Consider the following 27,681-nt stretch of genomic DNA (forward strand, 5'->3'; position numbering starts at 1 on the left):
CAACGGATGTTGGCAATTTGGTCTCTGGTTCCTCTGCCTTTTCTAAATCCCACTTGAAAAATCTGGGAGTTCTCCATTCAGGTACTGTTTAAATCTAGTTTGGAGAATTCTGAGCATTACTTTGCTGGCATGTGAAATAAGCGCAATGGTACAGTAGTTTGAACATTCTTTGGCATTGTCTTTTCTTTGGGATTGGAATGAAAACTGACCTTTTCCAATTATGTGGCCACAGCAGAGTTTTCCAAATTTCCTGGCATTTCCAGTGTGGCACTTTATTTAACAGCATCATCTTTTAGGCTTTGAAATAGCTCAGCTGGACTTCCATCACCTCCACTAGCTTTGTTGGTAGTGATGCTTCCAAAGGCCCACTTGACTTCACACTCCAGCATGTCTGGCTCTAGGTGAGTGATCACACCATCATGGTTATCTGGGTCATTAAGAGCTCTTTTGTATAGTTCTGTGTATTCTTGTTATCTCTTAATAGCTTCTGCTTCTGGGTACCCACAGAGCCAGTTAAACCATACGTTCCATGAATGAATGACCATAAGACGAAGAGCTTCATGTTTTGGGATTTCCAGGGCTTGGAAAGCATGAGTCTATCAGCATCTTTGAAATAGAATGTTAATAAAGTTTTGTTAATAGCGCCCACTAAACTACAAGTCCCGGCTTCCTCCTAGAAAGTGACGAATCACGTGGTCGGCTAGGAATCCGGAAGTCTGGCCCGCTTGTCTAATCACGCCGGAGAAACCTCCAAAGTGGCGCCAGACTGGCCAATCCTGCGGATGTTTGTTCCAAGCCCAGGCCGGGTCCCGCCTCCTCGCGCTGCGCTGACTGGTCGTTAGCGGATACGGTGGCTGTAGAGGCGGTGACCGCGGCTTTTTCCCCGCTTTGCGCCCGGTTCCGTGCCCGTCCCGCGGCTCCGATTCCACCATGGCTCCCAAAGGCGGGCCCAAGCAGCAGTCCGAGGAGGACCTGCTCCTGCAGGATTTCAGCCGCAACCTCTCGGCCAAGTCCTCGGCGCTTTTCTTCGGGAACGCCTTCATCGTGTCCGCCATCCCCATATGTGAGCGCTTGGAGCGAGACGGGCTGGGCTGGGCTGGGCTGGGCTGGGCGGGGACGTGGCAAGGCCGTGCAGAGGGCGAGGCGTGCGCCGGAGCCTGTGCTGTCCCCCAGCTCCCCCTGGACTCGGGGGCTGCACGCAGCCTCTGTGGGCCTCCGTGATCTGTCCGGGGTCGTGGTGGGTGGCATCCCAGGAAAGTCATTATAGCACGTTGGAAAAGTAGGCTAGCTCGTTCCCGGGCCTCAGGTCTGCGGATTGTGAGTTACTGGTTCTGGGATGGCGGCCTCAAATCTGTATTTCAACCAACACCCGGGTTAAGATCTTGTGATGCTAACAGGCATATCGCCTGTTCTCCCCCAGCCCCCTCGCCCGGTATAACTATCGTTTGCTGTAATGGGATCTTAAACTTTTTACTTGCTTTGGAGAAACTCATGAATTAGGTTAGAGACATAAACAATCGCACCGAATTGTAAATGTAGCTTTAGAACCGGTTCACACAGAACATTATTTTCCGAAAGAAGCTGAACCAGTGCCAAGGCCCCAAGCTCTACTGTGTTTAAACTTTTTAATAATTCTGTTAGAGCAATTCTAGAATTCTTACTTGAATGGAAAAACTTTACAACCTTGGCCAAGGTTGTTTTTAGAGTTTAGGGATTCCAAATGTCAATTTCCTCTCCCCTACATTTTTGCACTGTTGTTGGGCAAATCCAGATATATTTTCTCTCCTGACTTTATAAAACCTAGCGTGCAGTTAACATGGTTCACTGACCGCACTGTGCATTGCCTTGATTTCAGAGAACAGCCACGTCAGCGTGTGAACTCTGGTTTGGGACTACACGTGGAGTCTCGGAATGACTTGTAGTTAGTGTGATAGTACCCTGAAGAATGAAATTTGAAGTCTGAATCGTGATTTTGTTGAGCTAGAGTTCTCATTCTATAATCATCAGAAATCTCATCATGGACTAGTTATAGGAAGATTACGGTTTTCAAGTATTCTGAACTAGAAACACTTGAGACTTAACTTTTTCCTGGATATCGCACTTAGGAAGTTCTTCTTACACTGTATTGGATTCCCTAATCCGGGCTGTATTTTACCAGGTTTAGCTATAATCGTTAATAACTCAGCAGGTTTTTGTAACTGGGTGGTAATGTTTTGTTTCTTTTTGTATTCCCCACCCCCTTTTATCTTAATTCAGGGTTATATTGGCGAATATGGCATATGGATCTTATTCAGTCTGCTGTTCTGTACAGTGTGATGACCCTAGTAAGCACTTACTTGGTGGCCTTTGCTTACAAAAATGTGAAATTTGTTCTCAAGCACAAGTAAGTATATTTCTCAAGTGAAAGTAAATATTGTTGCATTTTTATATAGTAGGGTGACTTCTGAAAGACCATTTGTGTGTGTGTGTTTTGGTAAGCATTGAGATATAGTTTTATGTATATTTGGGGGGAGATATGTGTATGTATATTTGGATTCATTTGAGATAGATGTGTATGTATGTTTGGATTAATTGGAAATATATGTGTATGTATATTTGGGGTGTGTGTATATATGATTGCAAAATATATAATTATAAATAATGGTATGAAGGAATAGCGACTAACTGAAAAGCAGAGAGAGTCTGCTAACAGTGCTATGGAAGTGGGTGTTGAGGTTGGAATTAGAACACTTGAGTACTAGCCTTAATCATGGGGCTCAGAAAAGCAAACCCACCAAGTAAATTAACATTTTAAAAGTCAAATGGAATTCTGGAAAGAATTGTTCTGGACTCTCCATGTAGAATTTTTGGATGTGAAAGAAGTGGTCTTTTTTTCTTTTACTCAACCTTGACATTTTTAATGCTAATTAGGCTACCATATTTTCTCTGTTTCTTCCTTCATTTTGTCATGTCACTCTCCTAATAACTCTTCATGACATTCTCTTTTCTAAAAGTATTAAAACCAGATTCTTCCAGACCCTTGGAATGTGAATCCTCTGCCTCCTACCAATCAGGCCTCATCTTTTAGCATTGGGGCTTAGGGCTTCCGACTCAGCCTTTAAACATGACTCCTCTCCTCCCTCATTTAGAAACGTCTCCCTTTCTTTCCATTCTTACATGTCTGTTATTTTAAGCCTTAGGAATCATTTCCAGAGAAATCCTAACTGTCTTTATTGTTCCTGTGTCAAGCTTTCTGGTGATGAGGAGCAGAAACACCTTGAGGTGATTTCAGTTAACAGGGATTATTGTAAGCCTCCCCACTGTTGTCCTGGATCCTTAGGCGTCTAGGTTGTGCCTGACAGTTGCTGGAACAGCTAAATCCAGGTCATCTCTGTTGTCTTCCTGCTTGGCAGCCCCTCTTCACCAGCTGCCGTTTCAGAATTCAGCCCATCTCGGCCTATGCTTTCCTGGGCTGTCCTTCTCATGAGGCAGGGCCGTCTGTGGATAGTGAAGTCCTCAGAGTGGGTGTTTTGCATGACCCATCCTTTGTGATTCCCTTGGACCTTGGTCTCTTTGGGACCTAGTGTTTTTCACTTGTTCTACATATAATTTTTCACTCACCTTTTTGGAGTCAAAAATCATGCTCTTTCCCCTCAGTTTTACTTGCTGCTTCTTGAGGACAGCTTCCTTGTCCTTTGTTTATTCTCTTACACTAGTTAATGATACATTTTGTTTAGTTCAGTGAAATTTCAGTGATCTCTGCCTATAATGTGGAAGACTTGGGTTCAGTCCCTGGGCAGGGAGGATTCCCTGGAGAAGGGAATGCCTACCTACTCCAGTGTTCTTAAATGGAGAATTTCACGGACAGAGGAGCCTGGTGAGCTACAGCATGGGGTTGCAACGAATTGGACAAAACTGAACGACTAACATTTACTGACTTAATAGGATCTCTGAGTGGAATTATTTTTTAGTCATCATAGTTTGGGTCTAATATTAAATATTGCTACTGACATAAAAACTCCTACAGATTGGTAAGAGTGTTAAGGCTTCAAGAGCCAGCAAGATGCTGAGTGTGGGTAGGTGTTGGTGATAGAGGGAATGGCTAGAGTCTGTAGTCTGTATTCCAGTTCCCACTCTGCTTCTCTTAAGTGCAGACCCTTGGGCCTGCATTTTATCTTTTGAGACTTCAGATTTCTGGGCTGTAAAATGGGAGTACTAATGGTACCTCTTGGGATGGTCAGGATTAAATATGGTACATGCAACAAAATGTAGGCCATGGCGTTTGGCATGTAATAAATGTTTGTGTGCAGTGTTGGAGAGGTTGGAGGTGAGAGAGCCCATAGGAATTTCTTTTAACATGGTATGATTTTTAAGATGTTTATGAAGACTTTTTTTTTTTTTTTTTTTTAATCTCAGTTGGCTGGGTGCTGGGCCCCTGGATTTGCCTCTGTCTTGTTTCAGAGCATTAAGTGCTGAGGGAGATTTTGTTTGCTGAGAGCACTGAGATGGAGGGTAGGGCTGAGTTGTAATAAACCTACAGTGTAGTTGTTAATGTCTTTTTAGGCAAGTATAGAATTTTAGACATAGAAGAGAAATTAGTTATCTCGGTAAGTGTTTTCAGGACAGATGATTGACTGTTTGTCTGAGAGATGCCTAGAGCCAGCTCTTTTGAAAATAGTTCATTCTTACGTCCTAGCATCCTGACAGTTGAGGTGCGTGCGTGCGTGTGTGTGTGTGTGTTTTCCCCCCTCTACTCAGCTAAGAAAGGTTTTTGCTGTAAACCGTGTCCATTTCTTATCAGCTGGCCTTTCTTAGAAAAAAGCAGTCTTATGTGAAGTTCAAGAAACATTTAATGAGTTCCTTGGATTTGCTGGAGATTAAGAGATGAGAGTCTCTGCCTGCAGAACAGAATTTTACGTAATACAATGAGTCAGGGATAGCAGGGCTTTATAATGTTCTATTTAGTGTGTTAAAGTAGCTCTTGAAACAGCTACCTGCTCCCTTAGCTGCTGTTTTCTTTACATTTCAGAACCTGTTTCCTTTTACCTATTTTCTAACTGGTTTTCCTCCCTCCAATGACCAATTTGTGGAAAAATACATTAGTCAAAGTTGACTAAAGATTTTGTTTTCAACAATGTCACTTCTAACTTGATTATTGAGTGAGAGATAGATAAAACCAACCCAAACTTGGGGCTTCTCAGGAGGTTCAATGGTAAAGAATCCTCCTGCCAATGCAGGAGATGCAAGAAATGTGGGTTCGACCCCAGGGTCAGGAAGATCCTCTGGAGTAGAAAATGGCTTCATTTGTAGCCCAGAAGCCCATGTTGTTGAAGGTTGAAAGCTGTTGCTGTTCATGATCTTGGGCTTTTCAGGAACCCATCCTGATTTTTCCCCAGTTTTCCTCGGTCCACGGACCAGAAGTTAATGTAGTGTAGTTATGAGGGATCGGAACATAGATTGAACAGATGTCTGTCTCTATGGTCTACATCTGTGGCTTGTTTAATACATCTCAGTATTGTGTTGAATGTTTTCTTAGTGAGACTTTATAGGTAATTGCTGTATTTTGCTTGTGATCTATGTTTACGGGTAGTCAGTTTGTCCTATATTATGAAAAGTAAATCATCAAATTTAAATGTCTAATCTTTGGGGAGGCGTTTGTATTTCATCACAGGTTAAATTTTATCTTCTCTTTCACTAGCAACCCCATCTGATAAAACTTATCTCGTAGATTTTTTTTTTAGGATTATGTCTTTTTTTTTTTTTTCTTTATCTGACTCATCACTAAATATTCTTATCTGATTTCTCAAGTGACACTTTCAGCATTTTCTGGCTGATTCCATATTATCTCTTGGTGCAACTCTCAAACCAGTAGTTGCTATGGTCAGTCCTGCACCAGGTGGTAATATTTCTTTTTAGTAATATTCCTCTTTTGAATAGAGTTAAAAGCTTTACTTTAAGATTTTAGATTTCTCTAAGCTTAATTTTCTCTCCTGTTATATATTGGAATTGAAATCATGTGTCATTTACTAGTGCCTTAACAAATTTATTTGTGGAACAGTTAATTTATGAGTTAAAACAAAGTGGAGCTATAATGATTCATAACTAAATTGTGCTAATAGCATTTGACTTTTATTTCCATATTGAATGCCTAACTTTGGAAAATTCTCCCTTTTAAGCAGAATTCAGAACACATCACTAATAAACCACATCTTGGAAGTTTCTTGAACTCCCTCTCTTTTGGCTAGTATAGTGTAATAAGCTTGGAACTTTCTGTCCAGCTTGTTTTCTTGAAATGTAAAGTATGATACAGTTGCCAGTACAAGCTTGGAGTACAGAGTGTTTCTGAGAGGGAGCAGTGTTCACTCCTGGAGCATGTGGAGACTCTTTTTCTTTTCCTTTCAGAGTAGCACAGAAGAGGGAAGATGCTGTCTCCAAAGAAGTGACTCGGAAACTCTCTGAAGCTGATAATAGAAAGATGTCTCGGAAGGAAAAGGATGAAAGGTTTGACTCCCTAATTAAAGTGTTTGTGGTAACCAGAAAGGCGGGTATTTGTAGAAAATAAAGTTTTTTCTGTTTCTGCTTAAAGAACATGGGTATCAGAACTGTCTGAGAGAAACGTTGGTGTTGTACAAGTTGTGGTAATGAAGATAATTGACTTTTTGAGTGTTTATTACCACCAGATACTTTCCTCCAGAGAGCCCCACGAGGTAGGTGCTGTTGTTTTCTCCACTTTACGCCTGAGGAATCTGAGGTACAGAGAGCTAGGGTATGTTGCTCCAAGGTCATGGGTTAGTGTGTGGTAAGGCCAGAGGAGGAGCACAGGCAGTTTGGCATGAGCTTGTACTCCACTGCCCTGCCCGATTTGGGAGCATGCGGAGCTGTGTGCAGTGCTTGGCTCTGCCACGCATTAGCTGTGTGACCTTCAGGTATCACCTAACCCCTGTGTCTGAAGGCTTTACATTGTGTTCCGTGTAAGCATTTTCAGGTGGTGGTATTTCTGCTCCTGAACTTCCCTGGGCACATCTGGTTGTTGGTCATCTGCATTGCTTGGGAAAAAGAAAAGAATTAGGTTTGTCTCCTGTTGCCCAATTCTTTGCCATATTTATGAGCGCCATCCCCAGTTTTTCCTGCCAGCTGCTGTTAGAAGTCTAACGAACAGGCTAAGGTCTGAATACAAGTCTCTGAACGATTGAATAAACTTGCGCTTAAGAGTTGCCAGATGGTTTAACAAAGTCGTAAGTTGAGCCTGTTTTCATGGATCTTAAGTTTTAGTGTCCATAAGGTGCTTTGTGAAATGGAATTTTTATCCCACTTTGCTCCAGAAAGACTTTGTGGGGACTTAAAATATTAAATTGCATATAAAACAAAGCAGTACAATTTTAAAAGATCAGAAACCGATGAAAAGTAAGAAGAGGTGGATAAATGAGGACCTCAGGGTTAGTTGCAGCAGTTGGCCACAGAACTTAGCTCTGAGCTTCCAAGTGTCAGAGGGCACGTCTGAGGTCATCCAGCTTTCATTGTCGGATGAGAAGCAGGAGGCATATCCTTCTGAAGAGAAACTTTCCTGGCACTGAATCTTGGACAGACTTTATCAAATGGGTCCTTACGTAAGGGACACAGAGTAACTTAATGAACAGTGTCTTCTACAGTGGTTTTGGACAGGCACCAAAACGTTATTGAAGTGATTATGTCCTATGAATCCTTCATAAAACTGAAGGAACACTATTAAAGTCCTCAGAGCAAATTCCTGTGTTTTAGGGAGCAGCCTTAAGGACTTCTGGCTCTGTGTAACTTTTTGATCACAAATTTTTGCATAGGGATAGATACTAGAGAATCTAGACCACTTTTTTAAACCTTTTTATTGAATTACAGTATTTATTAGAACAGTGGTTTCTAAATTGGAGTGCGCTTCATCATTACCCAAATTTCAAAATGCTTTTTATAAGCTTGTACAATCTTAGAGGTTTTAGATGACTAATTATATCAGAGATGGCAAATGGGTCTCTCTGCCCACTGCAGACTTCCTGATTTGGTCTGGTACTTGCTCTTCGTCCTGGGATGTGTCTCAGAATCTTTCACAGCATGGAAGAAAGGTAGTCTTCACCAGCAGATCATTTGGAATTGGAAATGAAGCCTCTTTGCCATTGGCTGGATCAGATATTTCAGATTAGGGTGAAGTGGAGGTTTATTGATAGTTAAAATTCAGAGCAGCAGAAAATTATAAAGATCCGTTCTTGCCATCAGTAGGGATTTGTGCTGTTTGTAATTGTGGCCTCTCACAAAGGCCACACTGGATACAGTTGTACCAAGGTCTGTAGCCATTATTGATGCAGTACCTGGATCCACGACTCCCTTAAAGATCTAGTGTTTTTTTCTCTCAAAAGACTAGTTGTTTCCAAGAGATTAAAGAGAAGGCTTATCGGCATGTTTCTACCCAGATGGGTATCTCTCGAAGCTCCATCTACAGTCATTCGGAATATCAATTATGTGCCGCTTTGAACTGCTTTTCCATCTATGCAAGGATGGAAACTAGCAGAGGAGGATCAGATTCATTAATGCTTGTCCCAGGATATGAGGGTTATTTCTCCTTGACTTACTGATGGTCCGTTGTTAGTATTATCAAATTGTAAGACTTGCTGAGTATGGTCTCAACTTCTCTCCTGTTTTAGGAAGTACTCCTTGGACAAAGGACTACTTGAGAAGTGCTCTCTCAAACTTGGTTTCCTACCAGTGAGGCCCTGGCAGAACCTCTGCTGATGAGGGGGATCGGGAGTCCTAACCTTCTTCAAAATAAACCAGGATATGGCTGGACTAGAAAAAGTTGTGAGAGCTGCCAGACAGTCCTGACTGGGTATATATACCCCCATGTAACTCATGGCCTTTGGGAGCTGGGACAACCCAGACGATTGAACCACTCTTTCATGAAAAACCTGTTGAAGTTAGTTCTGATTCAGGGTTTGGCAGGGAGTTCGGGAGAAGCGCTGTAGTAGAGATGGGATAATTTAATTGCCAACAGTAAAGTCATGCCTGTAGCCTATTTAAGGAGCCTGTCTTCACTGGGTCTTGTGCCAAAGTCTTAAAAACAGTGTTTGTAGCATTAAACCATGTAGAGACTATGGACATTTCTGGACCGGGCTGGTGTTTTCTTTGATCATTGATAGAATGGAATATTGTATTAATTCCAAATCATGTATTTTTAAAATTTACATTTAAACGTCTCTGAAATCAGAAGCTGCTTTATAGTTGATAGCTGCATTTAATATAAGGTCCTTCACATCTCCCAAACTTTACAGTAGACTAAGATTTACTAAGTTGATGGTATCCACAGAATCAAGGAAACATGGCATATATATTAGAAACCACGAATTTCTTCCGTTGAAGACAAGGTGCTAATACCTTTCATTTAGTTCCTTTACAGCCAGGCTTGATGACTTTGCATTACAACAGCTGGTGAATAAAACAATGAATTAGCCATTGTGCTAGCCTTAGCATTAGTTGGGGGTACCATCTGACCCCAGAGTAATGTATTTTTCTGGAGGAGAAAGCATCAATGGCAGTGACTTTGAGCCTTTTAGATGACCCACAGTAAAAATGTTTTACTGTTTGACCAGATACTTTTACATACACACACATAAATGTTCCAGAGAACAAAGTTACTGCCCTATTGTATGTGATGCACTTGCCACTTTTCTGGGTTTTTTTCCTATTTCTTTTTTTTTTTTTTTTTTTAACGTGTTGGTCACAACCCACCCAGTAATTTTTCCTGAACAGTGGATCCACTCCGTTGATTTCACATCCCATTACTAGGTTAGAACCTACCTACTCGTTTAAAAATTGCATTACAAAGTTAATTAACTGAGCAGAATAAAGACCCCCTTATTCACAGGCACCCTGGAACTTCCTATTGCCCCTGTGAAACGGTAAAAGAAAAGTAGATTAAATAAAAAGTAATGGGTTTCACGGGAGTAAAAATTCCTAATGATCAAGCAGATTCTTAGTTCAAATTAAATAAAGATGGCTAAAGAGAGTCACAGACAAGTCTGTTTCTGTGACGTGACAGCTGGTTTTGTCCATAGGCTTGTCTTAAGGTGTAACATTGAAGGGTGAAATCTGTAGACTGTAGAGAGTTTCACGGAGAAGGCAATGGCAACCCACTCCAGTACTCTTGCCTGGAAAATCCCATGGACAGAGTAGCCTGGAAGGCTGCAGTCCATGGGGTCACTGAGGGTCGGACACGACTGAGCGACTTCAGTTTCACTTTTCACTTTCCTGCATTGGAGAAGGAAATGGCAACCCACTCCAGTGTTCTTGCCTGGAGAATCCCAGGGACGGGGGAGCCTGGTGGGCTGCCGTCTATGGGGTCGCCCAGAGTCAGACACGACTGAAGTGACTTAGCAGTAGCAGTAGAGAGTTTCAAGCCTGCAAAGGGGCGAGAAAGCCCTTTCAGGCTGCTAATCAATAGTTTGTTTTTGGTGAGTATCTAGAGAAAGATGCCTATTGTGATTAATCAGTTCCTTCCTCCAAAGCTTAAACTGCTGGGAAAAAAGGTAATATACCCAGCTACTTGAGCATCGATAACTGTTAATTCCCTGACCAGGGACTGAACCCAGGCCCTGGCATTGAAAGCACTGAATCCTGACTACTAGACCACCAGGGAATTTCTGAGCATCGATAAAATGAAATATCTTTTTTAGTAGAATAAAGGGGACAATGCTGACTGAATTTAATATTAACACATTCTGCCCAGAACACTTAAAGAAGAACTTAATCTTACAGATCTTACAATGAGCTAGAACCGTGTGGTATTTAACATTTTTAGTGCCTACTGAAAAACTAAATGACTTGTTTCTGTGTCCACAGAATCTTGTGGAAGAAGAATGAAGTTGCTGATTATGAAGCTACAACATTTTCCATCTTCTATAATAACACCCTATTTCTGGTCTTGGTCATTGTTGCTTCCTTCTTTATACTGAAGAACTTCAACCCCACAGTGTATCCTTTTAAAGGTTGATTATCCTTTTTAGAAGTCTAAAAACAGTTCATTTTGGTTTTTATTTGTCTGAGTGGTTTTTGGTAACAAAAACTGCAAAGAGAGTCAGTCCCTTAATAAGCACTGTGACCTTAGGCATGTTTCTGGATGTTTAAAATAAGGGCTTTTGATTTGAAGTTCTTTTAGTTTTATGATCAAGACTTCATGATAAATAATGAGTATTGCAAAGCAGTCTTACATATATGATGATGTGTACCTGCCTGGTTTAAAAAAACCAAACATGCTAAGGAGCCAAAGCAAACTTGCCTTCTTTGACAGCTCCTGGCATAAGCCCTGTATCTGCTGGTACTTTGGGGCTTTGGGCTTGGGTGGATAGCCAGTGGAGTTAAATTGGCACATTTTATAACAGCTTAATAGTGTTTCAGGTTGCTCTTAAATTGAGCTTTTGGGCAAGAATCAGTCTTCTCTTTTTAAGGTAATTTATTAAAAGTGTTATCCAGGAATGTGTAGCCAAATTTTCAACAGTAGGAGTTTCTGATGTAATAAAATAGCAGATACTGTCCAACTTTTATCTTCTGGGAATACTGGAGTGATTTGCCCCAAACATTCTAGTCCTGAGACCGAGAGTAGTTGCAAACTTTGTGAACCTCCTTGCTTTCACAGGCCTGCTGTGGCCAAAACACTGATGGACAAGGAACACTTATTTTTCCTTTGCTGTTGATGCGGGGGTTGGTAAGGAAATCGAGCCTCCTCTTGCTCCCTATGTTCTTTGATCAGCTCTTTTCCTGAAGGTTAAATGGAATTCAGATGTTTTCTTTGTGATCATGTGTTCTAGGTTTGTCTCAAGTGTTTTCTGTTGGAACGTATTTCCTGTGAATGTTCTTCATTCTTTGTAGTCTGCTCTCTGGTAAATTGTATTTGCAGACAATGGGGCTGCACATTATTGTCGTTAGACAGCCTGTCAGGAGGAAAACAGTACATTCCAAGGAGGTGGGTTCTTTTTGTTTTGTTGAAAACCAATTTGGGGTTGATTTTTCCTTAACATTGAATTCTTACAGGAACTACATTTTGTCCATAAGTGCTTCCTCAGGCCTCATCGCCCTCCTGTCTACTGGCTCCAAGTAGACTGCCTCAGCTTTGCCAGCCCCTCCTCCCCACCGCCCCGACTTTGTATCTATGGGTGGCCTGTGATGTGGAAAAATAGCAGGGTGGTCAGGGTGGAAGACACACAAGCTGTTTTTATAAGTCTGGAGTTTGAGGGTTTAAAATACCCAACAAAATGTAATTCAGTATTTGTTTATTGGCTCTTTTTTTTTTTGACAGATTGTTGAAATTAAATGAATTGAAAGGGAAACTCAGAGTACCAGGACATTTATTAAAAGGCAAAAAGTGTTGGAATGTGTTATAATCACAAGAGGAGAAAATAACTTGTTTCCTTGATTTGTCAGAGGTCACAGTAACCTGGACTGAGCTGTTATTATTTATAATAGTAGCAAGAAGTTAATAACTGGTTCTGTGTGTTCCAAGCACAATATTACAACTTTTTTCCTTGTTTTGAGCCATAAATATAAGAGTGAATCGTCTCCCTCTGGGGGACTGAACAGAAGCATCATGCTTGCAAGTCTCTGACTTTGTGATTTGAAATAACTCAGTTAAAACATGGTTTCCCCAACTGGGAGAAGAGAAGCTTGTGGAAAAGGTAGGGGGGGTGGTGGTGGTGTGTGTGTGTGTGTGTATGTGTGTGTGTGTCTGGGAGAAGAGAAGCTTGTGGAAAAGGGGTGTGTGTGTGTGTGTGTGTGTGTGTGTGTGTGTGTTTTCTAAGAATAAAGGCAGCCAAGGTAATAGCCTAAAAATAGTACCCAGGCATATGAGAGTTGTCCTGAGAGTTGTCCTTTGGGGTTAAAAGCACACACTGTTCAGCTCTGTAGCATTAGCCATGGGTGGGTGTCTAGGGAGGTTAGCTCAACCCTCCCATGTTGGTTTGACCTGTTAAGAGAATGGAATCATTGTTTCCTCTTGACCAGGGTCTCACATCACTGGAGGAATGTTCAGTAAGAGAGTCTCTTTCCTGAATATTGACGTGTAGGAGACCAAAGTGATTTTTGTGATCTTAGTTCTGGAATTCTAAAAACTCTCCAAGGAATTACAGTGGTTTTGGTACTGCTCAGCATTTTTCCATGAGGACTTTCATACATTTGACCTTTTAGTCCACAAGTTCCCAAAATGAGTTGTAAACAAAATACTGATCTCTTCAGTCCTGGTGGGTCCAGCCAAGAGCAGACTCCTTCATTTTTTAACCAGTGTGTTTATAGGTGATTATTTTTGCGTTATTCGAAAAAGTTTGAACTTTTATTGAACTTTCATCACTTAAAAGGTCACGGACTCACAGGTGATACTAGCTTTTGACCACATTCAGTACCTTTCTATAAGCAGTTTGTTCTTATTGTTGTTTAGGTGCTAAATTGTATCCAACTCTTTGTGACCTCAGGGACTGTAGCTCACCAGGCTCCTCTGTCCATGGATTTTCCCGGCAGGAATACTGGAGTGGGTTGCTGTTTCCTTCTCCAGGGGATCTTCCCGACCCAGGGATCGAACTTTACCATTTGGGTATCCCATTCTACAAGCAATACCTCAAAGGAAATATATTCCCAGTTTCTAATCTTAACTTTGTTTTCCACTTCTGAATTTAAGGTAAAATGAGCTAGGAGTACATTTGCCTAGTGACCCAGATCATCATTGTTTTCTGCTGAGGATTATAATTCATCATGGCTTCTAGAAGTTTGCAGTCTTTTACTTTTCTCTGGTACATTGTTACCCGTGCCGTCACTGAATAATATGGAGTGGATGGGGGAAAAGTCAGAAGTAGCCTGCAAAGTGTTAATAAGAGTTAATATAAGAATTAATTATGTTTTAACTTTTTTTCCCTGTTGATTAATGAGTCAGTAGTTTGACTGGTGGCCTGCTGTTTATACCAAATGTATCTGCTTATTTGACAAAATCAGTGTTTAACAAGCCACCAATATTTACTACTTGTTACCAAAGTTGGGCCAATTTTTTACCTGTAATTTTTAACATGCAGGTAAAAAAATTGCCACTAGATGGCAGTGCCTGTACAGATAGGAAAAAATTAGTGTTATAATACAGTATACCTGAGATGGGGTGCCAAAATAAGGCATCAGTGTTACATTCTTAGTAAAGTGTCTCTTGAATTAATAAACTGAATAATTTGTAGAAAAGTGAGGAACCAAAATTTGGTTTTGTTCCTGAATTGTTCCTACGGCACTTTTTGTTTTTAATCATAGTAACAGTTTCTATACCGTTAGATAAACTCCTGTGTATCTGTTTCTGATGGTTCCACAGTTTCCATTAGGGACTCACCATGCAGTGCTTTACTGTTTGGGAGCAGCAAAACCTTTCCCCCAGCCCTCTCCGAATCCTCTGGAAAGACTAGCGCACAGAATTACGACATACTGGATCTGGCTTAGTTAGTAAAAATCAGCTGTAGAATTTTTATCTTAAAAACACCCCATATCCAACACCAGGAGAATTAAAGAGGCTTTACTCTAATTGGGATTCAGAGTGATTTAATTCCAGTTTTGACACCCCTTGTGATAAGTGTGATAAGTGCTGGAACATTTTACATTTCCCTGTTTTTAGTTTCTTCATTTATTATAACTTAATAAGAACTTGGGTTGAAATAATTCTTAGCCGGTAAAAATTTACTGCCTGACCTATTTGGTATATTATTCTAACTTGGCTAGAATAGTTTGAAACAAGTTTGAAGTTAACAAATACAGAGGTTGGATTTATACTCAGATTTCTTGTGAAAGGTTGTGCTCTTTTTTTTTTTTTTTTTGGCTGCACCACAAGCCTTGAAAGATCTTAGTTCACCAAGCACGGATCAAACCCAAGCCCTCTGCATTGGAAGCGAGGAGTTTCAGCCACTGGACCGCCAGGGAAGTCCTCATAGCCAAGCTTTTTTAACTTAAAAAGTCACACACTGTTACTTTAAAGCTAAAAAAGAAAATCACCCCTGAAAGACCTCTAGACGGGAGCACAACATACTGGATTCTAGGCCTGGTTCTGCCATCAGCTTGTGTATGAGTTGGGGTCCTTTAATGTCATGAAGTCTGGGTTCCTCTTTTGCAAGGAACGGGATGGCCCTAAGGATGGCGAAGGCCAGCCGAAGCCCGGACATCTCTCCGGTGACCCCTGGTGCACACTATGGATGAAGATGAAGTGGCAGTTCTTAAAGTGGGAAGCCAGACACAGGGCTTCTAGTTTTTATTTCCCTTGGCTGAAGTTTCGGTATGTGGCTGGCTGCCACCCAGGTTACCCTTTGGAATGGTATGTTCTCTGCCAAGGAAGTCTTTCCAGAAAAGAGAAGAAAATGAGAGTGCATGTGGAAATTTTTTCTTAAGGATAAAACTGTGAAATGTATTTATCTAGTATATTCACCATGGCAGATGATTTGAATATAAAATGAGATGTTCCCAAGTTCAAGCAGTAATGTTTAATTTGCAGTTGTTTTTTTTTTTTAATAATTACGTATCTTTTATTTTTGGCTGTGCTGGGTCTGCATTGCTGCGTGCAGGCTTTCTCTAGTTGCAGAGAGCAGTGGCTTCTCGTGGAGCATGGGCTGTAGAGTGCAAGGCCTCAGCCGTGGTGCATGGGCTTAGCTGCTCTGCTTCATGGGGGATCTTAGTTCCTGGACCAGGGATCGAACCCATGTTCACTGCATTGGCAGGCAGATTCTTAATCACTGGAGCACCAGGGAAGTCCCCACAGGTTCTTTTAAATGAGTTTGAGAACCTTTAACCTTAGTACCGAATATTTCTAAAATCCAAGGAGAAATATCTTTAGTAGCTAATCACTTTCTACATTAAGAGAAGAAAAGTTGGGGTTACAATTTAAATCTTTTTGTAAAGCTGTTTCTGTTAGGTATCATTCAGTGAGGCTTACCTGCCAGCATTATTTTTATTTAGATTCTTACTGTTTGTTTTGTAAAGATGGAGATTATATGTATAGCCTTCTAGTGATAGACCAGATAAAAACTAATTGTGAGATTAAATGCATGTATGCTTTTATTACTCAAAGCAAATAAATTGCAGTTCTAATTAGATGACTTCAGCTCATTTATGCATACAGTAATTCACTGGATTGATTGAACACACAATGAACAACTGAAAAATGATCCATTTCCATTATTAACCTGATACTTTTGGACAGAAAACCCCAAAATTTGCTGGTATTTCATACTAACATTTTAAGATTTAGAAAACTATGAAATCCATATCTGGAAATGATGGCAGAAAATAGAATTTTAAGCTGATAGTATACTTCTGTAAGTCTCAGTGATTTCTACTTGGGTGGACCTGTTGGCCAGTAAATTAAATCAGAATTGTGTACATGCTCAGGTGTCCAAATAGAGATATAATGGACCTCCCCCCTTGACATACACCTTCAAACTGGAAGAAAGTTTTCTCCTTACAGGTACATACAGTATACTCAGGTTTTCTCTAGTGGTATATGTAGGTAGCCAATAGTGGCAGGGCTGGGTATACCTCAGCTGAGTGCCACAAGGCTAGGCCCCATTAATCCATGCAAAGAGGTTTCATGCATATAGTTTAATGCACATAGTGTGATTATGGAGTCGGGAAGTTCTTTAACATTTGCTTTTCTTTGGGTGTGTTACTTTACCCAGCATATGTTGAGTAGTGACAGCATTTTCACAAAGCCCATGATTACTTTCATGTTAAAAACACCAAGCATTATGCTGTAAAATCCCAGTGCTAATTAAACAGCAAACATTTGCCCTTCTGGGTGTTTTTACAGGTTTACTTAACAAAAGTGAGCATGTGTATATTTGTTCTTAAAGCTCAAATATTTAAACTTGCAGAAGCTGTGCCTACAAGCAGTCAAAAAGAATAAAGCAGGTTTTAGTAAAATGTAGAAAAAAATGAATACTTCATTGCAGGTACATTTTATTCAAAGCAAAGCTTCTGTAGTAGTGTAGTTCTCGCTTTCATAAATTAACCGAACTGTCTCTAGTTAAAGATGGGGGTCTTCATCCTCTTACCATCTCTCCGTGTAAATGAACATATTATTATTAGAATTCTAACAGACGCTTTGGAGAAACTGCTATACAGGGCCATTTTTGAGGCCAACGCTAAAAGGTAATGAAAGTTAATTTTATGAAACAACGTGAATGTGAAAATAGAAAAAAAAAAATTCAGTAAAATTGTTTCATCTGATTCTCTCAAGCAAGACTTCTGAGTGAACACAGCCTCCTCTTTCTGATGCAATCCACGCTGAATCTGTGGATTTTGTAATATATTTGTCCAACGTTTTTTAAGTTACTAAGTGCCTGAAGGGAATATGTCTTTTCCCTGCCATATACTTTGCCTAACCATGAGGTGTACAGAGCAATGTAAGAATAGGTGACTCCAGTCCAAGGTAAGAAAATAGAATGGATTTTCCTGTTTGTGAGTTTTTAGGTATGTTCATAATTTCAGGTGCACAGTGGTAGCGACAGCAGACACCTCAGAATCCAGGGACACTAGAGGTTGAGCAGTGGGCTGCTAAGTGATTCAAAACACTGGCTAGTGACACCATCCTGTACCTGTATAGACCGCTGTTTTACCCATGCAGCTCCTTGGGGCCCATGCATTGCCTTAGGATCTATAGTCCTTTTTGCTGTAGGGCTTGTTGCGCAATATGTTATCAATCTCGTTTACCACGTGTGATGTCATCTTTGGGAGGACCTGAGAGCACAAGAACAAAGGATGAAGTCAGTACTTGGTATTGAGTTTTGTACTAAATGTTAAGTGACATCATCTAGATTTGGATATGTTTACAAATCACCACTAAATGCTGCCTCCCCAGCAGACAGGAAGCTCCGTAAGGTCAGGGGCCTCGTCTGTTCACACTGCAGCTCTAGAGCCTGTAAGGGTGCTTGGCCCTTAGTAGGTGCTCGTAATTATTGGTTGTCATAGAAATACAGAATACCTAGAGCAGCTCTATCCAACAGAAATAAAATGAGAGCCATATATGTAATTTTAGATTTTCTAGTAGTCACAGTAATAAAAGTGGAAAGAAGCAGGTGAAATTAATATGCATTTTACTCCATTAGAGTTGAAATATCATTTGAACTTGTAGTCAGTATAGAATGTAATTAAGATGTTTTACATGTTTTAAGTCTTTCAGACCCAGAGTACGTTTTACACTTAATTCCATTTAGATTAGCTGCCTTACACACAGTAGCCACGTGTGGCTGGAGGCTACAGTAGTGGACAGCATGGGTCTAGAGACTGAGATTCTACCTGGTGGGCAGAACCCTGGTGAAGGATAGCCGCAGGTTAACTGGCATCCTAGGTTGATGGAAGAGCATGAAGTGAGAAGTCTGTGAATGGGCTGATAAAAGTGGGGAGAGAGTATGGGAGGTGTGGAGATGATGGGAAGAGGGAAGTTGTAAAGAATGGAAGGCCCTGAATGCTGTTTTTTGGAGCTGGAGCTTTATGCTGTACGTGGTGTGGAACCTCTCAGGACTTCTCAACTGTGAATGACCCCATCAGACACCTGGATGTATTCTGAAGGATGAGTTGGAAGGAGATTGAAAGGGGATACAAATGTTAGAAATACTCTAATCGTAGCCAGACACTAAGAGCCTTAACTAGACAGTAGTGTGTGCGTACTCAGTCACGTTCGACTCTGTGACCCCATGGACTGTAGCCTACCAGGCTCCTCTGTCCATGGGATTTCCCAGGTGAGAATACTCGAGTGGGTTGCCATTGCCTACTCAACAGGGTTTTCCCGACCCAGAGATGGAACCGCGTGTCTTGTGTCTGCTGCACTGGCAGGCAGATTCTTTACCATGGCATCACCTGGGAAGACAGTGGTGGGGGAGGAGAAAAGGAGTGACTCGGAGAGAGAGTTTGGAGGCTGATGGTGATCTCAAGACTGGGTGACTAGGAAGATACTGGTGTAGCTAACTGTAGAGAGACCACAGGAGGAGAAGTTAGGAGCATAAGAAGTTTGGGGCGGGGGGTGGATATGCTGAGGTGAAGATGTCTGTAGGACCCCATGGAGAAGTGACTTGCAGGCAACCAGAAGTGCAGCTGTGGAGTTCAGTGGTAGTGAGAATTCGTGAGTTATTTGCACAGTCATGCTCACTGAAGCCCTGGGAAAGGATGAGCTCATCTAGGGCCGGCTAGTGTTTATTGCACGAAGTGGGCCAAGGGCATGCATTGCACCACAAGACGAGACAAAGGCAGACTTTCTTGCAAGAATAGTCTGACCCTGTGTGGAGACCGTGGTGAAATACACTCACGGTGACCGACTGTGCGGTTTCAGCCTCACCCTCCGCTGTAGTCATGTTGGCCAGGGTGACCTTGTCTCTACTCAGTGCTTGCCTCAGGACCTCAGGGCTTGGTTGGATGGCAGAGCTCTTTCCTCACTGCTCTGTAACATTTTCCTCTCTGAAGCCAAAGGAGAGTTTGGTTTCCCACCAGCTCTGGAGCCTCAGAGGATCTAAACTATTATGCTATTTAGAGTGAGACAACAGTGAAACTCAAATCTAGAAACTGGACTTGTCAGAAGTTTTGTATCTAAAATATAGTGGGTTAGCCATGTGAGGAAAAGGATTCTTCATTTATTATACCAATAAGAGATCTAAACATCAGAAAAGTGAAATCATAAAAGTACTTGAATAAAACATGAAATATATATATGTATACATATGTATGTATGTGTGTGTATATGCTTGTGTGTATGTGTGTATAAATGTGTGTGTGTATCCATATACACACAAGACCTAAATATTCAAGAGAAGTCACACATTCAGCATTTTATGTGAAGTTGCCCCATTTTTTAATGTTGGCAACTATTTGAAAACATTTTCATCTACAGATCACACAAACATCCCACGACCTAGCAGTTTTGCAGGCATAGTGTTATCGTGACTGCAGCAATTAGGTGAGGAAGGGTCTGGGTGGCACTGCAGGGCTGGCAGGTATTAGGGAAGTCCTCCCAGAACTGGGTCACTGTCGAGCTCGACCTGGGGGATGGAGCAGGATTTGGGAGTCTGGGGTGGTGGATACCGCAGGTGGAGGACCACTATTTTGGGGATTAGGACATCCTGGGGGAGGTAAACGAGGGGGTGGGGGTGGGGGGAGATGAGCCCTGGATGGGAAGGCCCAACTGCTGAGAAGCCTGGACTTCTCTGAGTACGTGGCGGGGAACCTCAGAGGGGCTTTAAGGCTGGAGGATGGGGACCTGTGCAGGAGGGCTGCCTGCAGCTGCGGCTTCTCTCCAGTCTGATCTGTTGAGGCCCTGACTGATAAATGCCCCTCCAGTTTATGCTCACCTTAGGCACATTCATTCCTTGGAGCAGCTGCCTTCCTTTGCCCATTACAAACTTCCTTCTTTATAGCCCCAGACACTGCACTCTTTTATTCAATCTCACCTACCACTGCTGGTAGCCCCCAGCCACCCAATCTACTCTCACGGTATGGAGGGGCCCAGTCACAGCTTGCCAAGGGCGGAATCTCTGGTGCTGGGTTCACGGGAGGTGGGGTAGGAAGGGAGAGGGGACAGTAAGCCCTCCAGGTAACAGCTCCCTGCTTGATAACACCCCCTTTCTCTTACCCTTAGAGCACAGAAGCCCCATCCTGCTAACAGCCAGAGTTAGGGAGGAAATGCTTTGGGAAGATTACGGACTCAGTTCTCTGAAATATATCTTTGGCTATCTGAAGAACTCCCACAACCATCTCAAACAGTATTAGCCTCCCCTTGGAATGACAGTGATCACTCTATTAGCATGATAGGAATCCTCAACTCCTCCCTCTTCTTGCCAAGCCATCCGCAAGCCATGTCTCACCAAAACCTATGGAATCCTTGCTAGTCCAGCCACCATCACCTGTCACCTGGATAACCCATCCTTGCCTTCCTTCATTTTGCATTTCACACAGCAGCCAAAGCAATCTTTAAAAATTCAAATAACAGTGTATCCCTTCTCTTGAAACCCTCCGAAGGATTTCCTATGAGTAGTACAAAACTCTGCCTGCTCTAGCGTTCTGTTTTGTGTGACCTGTTCCCTGCCTGTGGTCACCACCCTTTATGCTCACTGCATGTTGACCACATTAGCCTCAGGCTTGTGCTTCCTGGAGAAAAGCCAAGTGCCTTTCCATCCCAGGTTTCCCAGATGGCCTAGTGGTAAAGAACCTGCCTGCCACTGCAGGAGATGCAGGCGACACGGGTTCAATCCCTGGTTCAGGAAGATCCCCTGGAGGAGGGCATGGCAACCCACTCCAGTATTCTTGCCTGGAGAATCCCATGGACAGGGGGAGCCTGGTGGGCCACAGTCCAAGGCGTCACAGAAACGACAGTGCGTGCACACACACATACACTCCACAGTCCAAGGCGGCACAGTCAGAAACGACTGAGCTCACGCACACGCGCGCACACACACACACACACACACACACACTCCACAGTCCAAGGCGGCACAGTCAGAAACGACTGAGCTCACGCACACGCGCGCGCGCACACACACACACACTCACTCCCCATCTCAGGGCCTCTGCACTGCTCTTCCTTATGTCTGCTTTTTGCAGGGCTTTTCACATGCTGTGTCCTCTGCTTCCAGGTTTCAGAATATACATATTCCAAAGGGGCCTTTGGCAAGGACATTGTCTCAAGTGGGCTCACTTGTTTCCCAGTTGGTCTCTATTAAAACACCATCTCTATTTATTTATTTATCCCTTCTCACTTGAAATTATACGTCTATTATGTGCCTCTCCCACTGGAATGTCAGCTCCTTGCAGGTTGGGTGATACGTGTCTGCTTTTCTGTGGTGTGCCCAGTGCCAGCTACAGAGCAAGCTTGCTTAATTCACTCTTTCTCAGGCAGCCCGTGAGCTCTTGAGGGCAGTGACCTGTACTTAGAACGCTCTCTGCCTAACATGGTGCCAGACACAGAATAAGCACTCAATATGTATTGTTGATCAGTTGCTGTGTCGTGTCTGACTTGGCAACCCCATGAACTGCAGCACGCCAGGCCTCCCTGTCCTTCACTGTCTCTCCGACTTTGCTCAATGTTATTAGTGGAGTTGAAATCACTGTATTGCATTTCAGTTCCTTTGTGTATAGACTGTTCCTCTGTTTCCTCCTCCTCATTGTGTAGCCTTTATCTGTTCCCAAAGCATAAGTGAAAATAAGAGAAGGTGGGGGTGGCTTTCATAAGAGGAGCATTCCCCAGGCAGAGACGGGAAACCCCACAATCCAGGAAGGGTTGTGGGGTGGGGGGTTTCTCAGAACCAGAGAGGCACGGGTGTTTACCCAGCTGCACAGCCCTAAGAAAGGGGATGATGGGTAGGAGGTTTGCACCTTTATCTCCAGCATATTCAGGGCTGTTTTTTCAAAAGAGTTTTAAAACCTTTTAAGTTTAGTTTGTCCCCATCTCCATCTGCTTCCTTCTGAGAGACGTAACAGGGCTAAGGGCTGGTTTCAGGGAAAGATGGACAGATGAGAAGCTGTTAAGACAGTTCTGTTACCCAGTGAGCAAACTACCCTAGCTGTTAGGGCAGGTGGCGGCTGTGGCAAGAGTTGTGGATGTGCTCGTTCCTGCGGCCCCTGGCTGGGCTGAGCATGAGGCAGGCTCTGGACTGAAATGTGGCCTTTAGGGATGGGATGGTCACCACAGCCACCAACCCCACCCCTCTCCAAGACTCCCAGAACATCACTCTCTTCCCCTCCTGCTGCCCTCACAGGCTTCCTGGGTACTTCAGGCACCATCCAGGCTTGGCACTCCCTGCAGGGGAGAAAGGGGGGATGGATGCTCCTGAAACCACTATTAGGGAGAGGTGATCCTGGAATTCTGAACCTATTTGTCTTCAGTGTGGCAAACATTCATTGATTCAATAGGCATTTCTAGAGTTGATTAAGGGCCATGGAGTCCTAGGAACTGGAAAATCAATGGAGAAGCAAGAAAGACACAGGTCTCTGACCTCAGGGGAGACTAGCAATTATACTACAGAAGTGCTGTGATGGAGAGAGGACTATAGGATACTAGGAGAGCAGAAAGGAGGGGCTTGGCATACTGCAGACTGACAATAAATATTTGTAGGGAAAAAAAGTGAATACATGGCTGCTCCATTTCAAGCCAATTATAGGGAAGGCTTTCATGCTTAGACCTGGGAACCCAGTTGCCAAGTGTAACACTGCTTGGGTCTTAAAACACACTGTCCACAGACACAAACCGTCCCAAGAAATAAGCGTGGAGGAGACTGTTAAGAAGAAGAGGACATCCCTGGATCCACGTACTGTGAAAGTTCTGTGGCTTTTTTTGCCTTTGTGCCCATTTCTCCTCTCCCCCCTTCCCTGCATCGGAGCTGTGATGCAACTCAGCCCTGAGGCGATGAAGGAGGTGGGCGGGCGGCGGGTAGCCAGGACACTGCCGGGGACATCCTCAAAGGCAGCAGGAGACTCCCTGGAGCTGGGTGGCAGGGGCTGCAGTACTTGCCTGAATGGCACCGAGGTTTTCAATGAGCTGCTCAGGAGTGGATGATCCCAGGAGAACGGAACTCACACCCTCGTTTCTCAGGCACCACGCTGGAAGAGAGAGCACCGGGTCAGGAAGGCAGAGCACTTCTGACTGTTGATGAGTTTGCAAACACCATCTGCAGCTTCCTCTGTCTCAACCAAAACGTGTTAACTTTGTGGGAGGATAGAGGTGCACTCCGGGATTAAGAGCCTCAGCAGCGCCCCCTGTCGTGTGGAGGACTTGGTAGAATCCGTGCATGTGAACTGCGGCCTTAGGCCTCCTCTGCCCCACTGGGCATCCAGTCGAGGAACACAGCCCTGTTCCTGAAGACACCTGACACAGCTCATGGCTGGACGTCCGGATTCCTGTTCCCACTGCCTTTCCATCTCATCCATGCTGTCACTTTCCCTCATCTGTTATGTGGGGTCCTTGTAGACTTTGGGTATCTGATCTGGATCCTTCGTTTCCACTGACCTGTCAGCCCTGTCTGGACTCCCTCCCTTCCCGACATGAGATTCGTGGAGATCATCTCTCTTGCTAACCGTCTAACCCCTCACTCCACCTTTACCTGTAGCAGCCTCTACCCTTAAACCCCTATTCAATCTTGGCCCTGTCGCCTTCAGCAGATGACCCAGCCTCCTACTTAGTGCAGAAACTTGAATCCCTCAGGTAGGATATCCCTTAATTCCCCATTAGCCTACAGACCCAAGTACACACACACACAGACACACACACAGATACACATACAGACACAGACAGACAGACAGACAGACAGACACACACACACACACACACACACACACACCCCTCCAGTTTCAGAGGCTATGGGGTCATGTCTGTTCAAAGCCAAACTGTGCTGATCCCACTCCTTTTTCCTTTTCTTGGACTTGATTAGATTCGCTATTCTCTTCCTGTTTTGTTCTCATGGATTTTTGATTTCTTACTGTTCTCCTCTTTATCAAGAAAACATAATCAAATTTCTCTCATTCTAAAATAAGCCTCTGGACTTGCCTCGTGGTCCTGTGGTTAAGAATCCGCCTGCCAACACAGGGGATGTGGGTTCGATCCCTGGTCTAGCTTCCTGTCTCCTCACTCCCTGCCTTGACATTTGTGTGTCAGCAGCACTATCTGTGAATCCTCTCCATCCCCAAATATCATGCTCTGTTTCTCCTCCTCCAGCCCTTGGCTTAAGCGGTCCCCTTGGTCTGGAATGTGCCTTTGCCTCATTAATATCTACTTCATCATTTGGAACTCCTCATGGGCACAGCCTTCTCCCAAAGTCCTTCCCTGAGTCCCAGGCTGGGTTTGGCACCCCTACATGTTACTTCCCTCCTCCCACCGCTACAATGCCCTTCTCAGTTGGGCTTCCCAGGTAGCTCAAATGGTAAAGAATACGCCTGCAATGCAGGAGACACGGTTTGATCCCTGGTTTGGGAAGATCCCCTGGAGAAGGGAATGGCAACCCACTCCAGTATTCTTGTCTGGAGAATTCCATGGACAGAAGAGACTGGCAGGCTACATGGTCCATGGGGACACAGAGTCAGACATAACTGAGTGACTAACACATTTTATCATCACACTGTGTTAAAATTATCCATTACTTTCTTGACTTGTCCGCCAGAGAGTGAGATGTGTGTTATTTGCAGCACCCAGCCCAGCACCTGCACAGAGTAGGTGCTTATTAGATGTTGGTTGAGTAAATGGGGGCGTGAATAATTGATGGGCATCCCTTAAGAGCTCTCCTCCCTCTGTTTGCTCAGGCTGTGCTACCAACTGATGCTGTTAAGCTGTTACCATGCTCAGACCTTTTAAGGCAATCACTAAATCCTTCCACATGGGCAAAATAATGCCTGATGAAGGCAACAAGCCAAGTGATCCCAGGCTTTTTTTTTTTTTTTTTTTTTTTGGCTGCTTTATTTCCTGCTTTGCACTTAGAACTCTTTTTTGGCACTTGTGGAAGTTCTGAGCAGGGCACTGGGAAAATTATTGCCAATAAACTACTTGATGTCAGCAACAGCTGATTCCCCTGTGGGCAGCCAGGCGTAGGAGAAATCACTGGGCAGGGCTGGCCAACACCAGGGGTAACAGATGATTCTGGATAATCAGCATCTACTCAGGGGTCACCTACAGGCACATCCAGAGTGCCTCTTTATGAACAAAGTGTGCATGCTGGCTGCTGTGCAGATGTGAGACGTGGGAACCAGCCCACAGTTGGGCTCAAGTAGCTTGTTTTCTGCCAGAGGATCTCCCCTTCCCCCACACTTCTACTAGATCAAATGTAATATGCCTGGAAATAATTTCCCTCTCAGTTTGAGAGTTCTGTGGTTAAAAACAAAACTACTTGTTTACAAAGAAAAGAAAAAAAATGACAGGCAAGAAAAACACCTGGGGGCACAGAGGGAGGAAAAGGAAAAAAGTATGTTTTAACTTAAACTCAGACTCTGTAAAGAGTCATGTACATCTGACATAGTGAAAGTCTAAATGTTGTAAAGATTTTCTCTTTAGAAAGACAGTATTCTTCTGTCTCTTTCAGAGCTATACTCAATACTCACTTTCATGTTACCACCTAACAACCATATTTATGGCTATGGTTTAAGAACAGGTGTTTTTCTTTGTGCCTATACCTCTGACCATATATGATGGCTAAGAGTGGACACAGTTTTAGCGCAGGGTGTCTGATTCTTTGCAAAACCATCATCATCTTCATTCTCATCTTCACTAGTTATTTACTGAGCCTACGCTGCTTTACATATATAATTTCCTTTTACTCAACACATTTGCAAGATATATACTATTATACCCATTTTACAGATGATAAAACTGATAGCAAGTTAAATAACTTGCTATGGTCAATAGCTAATACCTGTTACTGCATTCATTAAAGCTCTAGGGATACTAACTAATCACATTAAATATAATCTGTTTTTTAGAAGAGAGGGTTAAAGCAATAGTCATACATATACTTAGGTAGATGGTCTCCCCCCCCCCCAACGCCTCCTTCTATTTCCATCTTTCTGTGACTACTGCCAACTATGATCCTCCTGCCTTCTAATATCAGAAGGGTCAAGCATTTAACAAATATTCTGTTATTTTATTTGCACAAAACTTATCTTGAACTTTTTTATCTCATTGGTTCACTGTAACTGATTTATCCCAGTTCCTGCAATTTCTTACTCCTTGTGAATTTTTTCTAGAATCTATACCCATTTTATTCTCTTCTCACAGCTACCACATGAATTTTTTTCAGCCTCTTCTCCATTTGTAAAGGGGTGATGCTACTGCTAAGTCACTCCAATCGTGTCCGACTCTGTGCGACCCCATAGACAGCAGCCCACCAGGCTCCCCCATCCCTGGGATTCTCCAGGCAAGAACACTGGAGTGGGTTGCCATTTCCTTCTTCAATGCATGAAAGTGAAAAGGGAAAGTGAAGTCGCTCAGTCGTATCCAACTCTTAGTGACCCCATGGACTGCAGCCTACCAGGCTCCTCCATCCATGGGATTTTCCAGGCAAGAGTACTGGAGTGGGGTGCCATTGCCTTCTCCGGTAAAGGGGTGATAACAGTAGGTAAATGCCATTAACATCTGTGATGGAGGAATAGGTCTAGGACCAGTATATACTTTGTGGGATTGTTCTGACAATTATGGACACAGGATGATGAGCATAAAGAGCTTATCACAGAGCCTGGCAGATACTCCTCAGCGAGGGAACTGAAAATCTAGCTTTTCTGTTTAATTCACAGTCTCTCACCACTTGCAGCTATTGAACATCAGAAATGTGTTTAGCCTGAATTGACATGTTCTATAGGTACAAAATGCACTCTGGATTTTGCAGGAAAGTGTGTGAAATATTATTATAAAAAATATAATAAGCTTTTTATATTTATTACATGTTAAAATGACAATATTTTGGCCATATCGTATTAAATGTGATCCATTTAAAAATTAATTTCATCTATTTCTCTTTTACTTTTTTAACATGGCTCCTGGAAATTTAAAAGTTAAACAAATGATGCACATTGTATTTCTCTGGGACTGTTCTGATGCAATGCGGTTTTCAATTGTCACCAGTGACCGTGACCTTTCATTGACTCCACAGTGTCAGAAGAATCATCTTCATGGCCCTCAGAAGGCTCCCCTAAGATAGGCTTTCCATGTGGCAGTGGCTTGGCCTC

The 27,681-nt window shown here is 43.0% G+C and overlaps 2 protein-coding genes across 6 annotated transcripts in view; one reads left to right on the forward strand and one right to left on the reverse strand.

Annotated features, from left to right (window-relative positions):
• The first annotated feature begins 873 nt into the window (after positions 1-873).
• SSR3 (signal sequence receptor subunit 3) lies at positions 874-16,089 on the forward strand. 4 transcript variants are annotated; one of them, XM_004003224.5, is made up of 5 exons: positions 874-1,063; positions 2,257-2,383; positions 6,382-6,480; positions 10,840-10,971; positions 12,028-16,089. In XM_004003224.5, the coding sequence occupies exons 1-5, from the start codon at positions 931-933 to the stop codon at positions 12,092-12,094; spliced, it is 558 nt and encodes a 185-aa protein (XP_004003273.1). In that variant the 5' UTR covers positions 874-930; the 3' UTR covers positions 12,095-16,089. The 4 variants fall into 4 exon arrangements, with proteins under 4 accessions (XP_004003273.1, XP_060250373.1, XP_060250367.1 ...); XM_060394390.1 differs by lacking the exon at positions 12,028-16,089 and adding an exon at positions 6,566-6,686 and having other exon boundaries at positions 10,840-11,033; XM_060394384.1 differs by lacking the exons at positions 10,840-10,971; positions 12,028-16,089 and adding an exon at positions 6,566-9,926.
• Positions 16,031-27,681, reverse strand: part of KCNAB1 (potassium voltage-gated channel subfamily A regulatory beta subunit 1) — a 451,035-nt gene continuing 439,384 nt past the window's right edge. For both annotated transcript variants that reach the window (XM_004003226.6, XM_004003225.6), the window contains exons 13-14: positions 23,489-23,577; positions 16,031-17,733 (exon numbers count right to left, since the gene is read on the reverse strand). In XM_004003226.6, coding sequence (XP_004003275.1) covers positions 17,644-17,733; positions 23,489-23,577 — 179 coding nt within the window. In that variant the 3' untranslated portion in view covers positions 16,031-17,643. The remainder of the gene's footprint in view (positions 17,734-23,488; positions 23,578-27,681) is intronic.

Source organism: Ovis aries, chromosome 1 (genome assembly GCF_016772045.2).
Source record: "Ovis aries strain OAR_USU_Benz2616 breed Rambouillet chromosome 1, ARS-UI_Ramb_v3.0, whole genome shotgun sequence".
Classification (NCBI taxonomy): domain Eukaryota; kingdom Metazoa; phylum Chordata; class Mammalia; order Artiodactyla; family Bovidae; genus Ovis; species Ovis aries.